The 3872-nt window shown below is 38.3% G+C and overlaps 1 protein-coding gene across 1 annotated transcript; it reads left to right on the top strand.

Moving 5' to 3' along the window:
• The first annotated feature begins 219 nt into the window (after window positions 1-219).
• LOC148941204 (uncharacterized) lies at window positions 220-654 on the top strand. Its single transcript, XM_089104118.1, has one exon. The coding sequence runs from the start codon at window positions 220-222 to the stop codon at window positions 652-654; it is 435 nt and encodes a 144-aa protein (XP_088960244.1).
• Window positions 655-3872: the final 3218 nt, after the last annotated feature.

Genomic DNA, 3872 nt, shown 5'->3' with positions numbered 1-3872 from the left:
GCTTTCGACTCCCTTATCAGGATAAAGCTTTAGAAGATCATGGTGGAAGACGGTATCCCAGCAGAACTGATCAAGATACTTAAAGAAGCATATGAGTCTATAGTCACAACAGTCCAAACTTCCGACGGCAAAACAACGGAATTTGACGTTGTGTCGGGGGTCAAATAGGGATACCCTCTTTCGCCAGTTCTATTCAGTTACATAACAGACTGGATAATGATGAATTCGCTTAACACCCACAAAAGCTTTGTCGTTGGTCAGAGAGAAGACAACCCGATCGCCCTGAAAGACTTTGACTTCACATACGATGTGGGTCTCATGAATAACTTGTTGGCTGAGCTCCAAAAGATGGTCAACGATTTCTCCTGTACATCAAAGAAATCTAGCCTTATGATCAGCAAATCTAAAACAAAAATCATGAAAGCAAACGCCCTAAACCAGCCAGACATCAAACTAGAGGGCAGAACCATCGAGACTGTTGAAAAGTTCTACTACCTTGGTTCTATCCTAACAACGAATGGAGGTGCAGCAGCTGTTGTTCGAGCTCGAATAGGAAAGGCATGGGGTGTCTTCACAAGCATGAAGAAGTCGCTTTGCAATGGACATGAAATTAGCATCAAAACGAAGATAAAGGTCTACAGGGCAACTGTTTAATCAAGCGTGCTGTACGCCTTTGAAACTTGGCCTTTAAAGGCCGAAGAAACACGTTCACTAGAAGTATTCAACCATCGTTGCATGAGACACATACTACGGGTCAGCCGATGGTTTTATATCTCAAACGCTGAGTTTCAAAGGCGTTGTGCCCAGAAGGCCCCCATCCGGGTAATCATAATACAACGACAACTGAAATTCTTGGGACACACATTATGACGACCAGCTGGAACTATATCCCGCGATGTCCTCATCTGCGACTCCCTTTCAACTTGGAAACGGAGACCAGGCGGCCAAAGGAAGAGTCACAGGCAGACATTCAAGAATGACCTGGATCCGTGGGATGGCTTCCAACGACACGGACGTCGTTGGGATAAAAACTGGCTGAAGATTGCAGAGGAGGCTACTGCTGATAGATCGTGTTGAACTACGTCAGTCATCCCATCGTCCATTGGTGCTGGGCAGGATGGATCATCGTCTGGTTCCCACCAAAAGTAAGTAAAGTATTCTCGTACATAGCACTAATCACTTTAATGTATTTTCCTGGTATACCATACAAGGATAAAACCTTTATCAAAGCTCTTCTATCAACAGAATCAAACGCTTGCTCATAATCTATAAAACTGAGGACCAAAGGTGTTTGACAACTCAGGCACTTCTCAATTATTAGCCTAAGAGTGAAAATTTGGTCGACACATCCTCTTCCTTTTGTAAAACCGCACTGTTCTTCTATTAAAACTTTGTCTACGGCATCTCTCAGTCTAAAAAGTATCATATTATTAAGAAATTTACTACCTACAGAGACCAGACTAATGCTTCCATAATTACCACACTCACTTTTATCGCCTTTCTAATAAAATGGCTTAATTAAGGTTTTCCTAAAATCGTTAGGTACTTCCCCTTTTTCAAAAATCATATTCATAATCTTCAGTAACTTATTTCTAACCTCAGAGCAACCATATTTAAGAAACTCATTTACCATCCTGTCAGCACTTGGACCCTTATTGTTTTTTAATCTTTTTAGTACTGTCGCTAATTCCTCCTCACAAAACAAATCTTCCTTCACATCCAAGGTATTACAAAATTTTTCATTTTCCTCTATACCTTTTCCTGCAACTCTATCTCGGTTAAGCAAATTTTCAAAATGTTCGATCTATCTCTCTTTAGTTTTTTCCTTATCGCTAATTGCGGCTCCATTCCTATCCTTAACTTGGCCAAGTCCAGATTGACTGCTCCCTCTCAATTTGTTAACATGCCAGTGCAATATTTTACTATTATCCCCTCTAGCTGCATCTTCCAGATCCTCGGCAATTTTACCCAAGGCCTCCACTTCACACCTCCTTATTTCATATTTTATTGCTTTCTCCACTTTCTTTCCATTCTTTTTGTTTTCATATAATCTCTCACTCAGATGATTCTTGTGCAAGTCCTTTCTCCTATCTATTAAACATAAAGCTTTTTCACTAATATTCTTAGCTGTAGCTCTAGCTTTCATCCCTAAGACACTTTCAGCAACTTCACAAATTATTTTTCTAAAATTTTTCCAGCAATCTTCCACATTATCAAATTTTAAACTCTCAAGTTTAGTATTCAACTGTTTCTGGAAAATTTATCTCAAATTCTCATACTGGAGTCTACCAACATCATAAGTTCCCGGGAGGTAGTTACCCTTCCAATATTTTATCTTTAAATTATCCCTTGACACTACTAGATGGTGATCTTTACTATTAACATCAATAACGGCACTCCTATATACCCTAGTATCTTGAATTGATCCTGCCAGTCTTCGATTTACTATAACATAATCAATAAGGTTTGCTGTCTTACCACCACGTGAATACCATGTTAACTTATGAGCCAATTTATGACCAAACACCGTATTGGTTATAACTCAATTGTTATACCTACAAAATTGCAAAAGTCTGTATCCATTATTGTTTTCTTTTTCTACACCAAATTTACCTAGGCTAGGATACCATATATCCCTATTTCTACCGACCTGGGCGTTAAAATCTCCCAGTAATAACATCATATTTCTAATTGGGACCCTGTCTTTTTGCTCCTGTAACTGTAAGTAAAATTCATCTGAGTCACTAGTATCTCCGTCAGTCGGTTCTACAGGGGCGTATACTACTATAACTGATACCCTGAACTTTTTGGTCTCGAGTTTGGTTCTCGAGTTTTAAAAAGCGTAAACTTGAGTGAGTTGCGTATAATACACAAGTATCCGCCACGATTCAACACCGTAGACTAGGACTGCCCTCATTGATGATTTATAGGTAACTAAAAAGAATTTTTTAAAAATGGCATCCTCAGTATTTCTGCTTTAAGAAATTCCCTTGAACGGAGAATCTTTGGGGTCATAACTTATTTTGGAGCAAGCTATTAACATTCAAGGTATTTTCTTGATTGAAAGCAAGATTCATTCAGTATTTCTGGGTAAAACATTTTTCTGGAAAAAAATTCTTTTCTTATGCTTTCGAGATATTTACTCCATCCCCAAAAACGAACGAATCAAAGATCCTTTCCCTTTCAATTCCATCGTCTTGAAAGATTTCAATATTTCAATGCTGATTTCCCTGATGTGTTATTGGGAATTCAAGGTGATAATCCTCTACTCGTTTCCTAGACTTACAGAGAAAGAGAAAGGCAGTAATTATTAAAGGCACCGTCACAAGAAAAATCAATGCATAAAATATAAGCAAGCCAGAAATTTGAGAGATGCGTTAAACAATTTGGGCCTATAACCGAATAGTTTTGAGGCTTCAAAGCCCACTCTCCCCCTAAAAATTGATATTTTACTTCCTCAAAGAAAATTCGTGAGGTATGATCTACATTAGATATGATACTGGACTTGTGATTTGCAATTTCCATTACAAATGATACAACATAAAGATGGAGATACTCCAAAGCCATTGATACCTCCAAAGACGATGATGGCTTAGTTGCCGGATCTAATTTACAGAGAGAGTATGCAAATCATGTGCTAGCAAATTATTTCATTGCAGTTCAACACAAACAAATATTAAAAATTAACATACGAATATTTCTTCAAAGAAATATAAAGAACGGGTACATATTGCACAGTGAGGCAGGCTGATATCAAGGCCGTATCCAGGGGGGAATAAGGGGTTTGGACTCCCCTCCCGAAATGTTTGTCCGACTCGTAAAAACGTAACAAAATGAACATAAACATATATTTGATGCCTTTTTGAATTTTT

The sequence above is a fragment of the Artemia sp. Qi Xiang Cuo genome, chromosome 18, assembly GCF_049724085.1.
Source record: "Artemia sp. Qi Xiang Cuo chromosome 18, ASM4972408v1, whole genome shotgun sequence".
Lineage (NCBI taxonomy): Eukaryota > Metazoa > Arthropoda > Branchiopoda > Anostraca > Artemiidae > Artemia > Artemia sp. Qi Xiang Cuo.
This window is presented reverse-complemented; position numbering and strand designations above follow the sequence as displayed.

Excerpts from the sequence above, each read along its gene's own strand:
- LOC148941204 (XM_089104118.1), top strand. The coding sequence starts at position 220 with ATGAATTCGCTTAACACCCACAAAAGCTTTGTCGTTGGTCAGAGAGAA.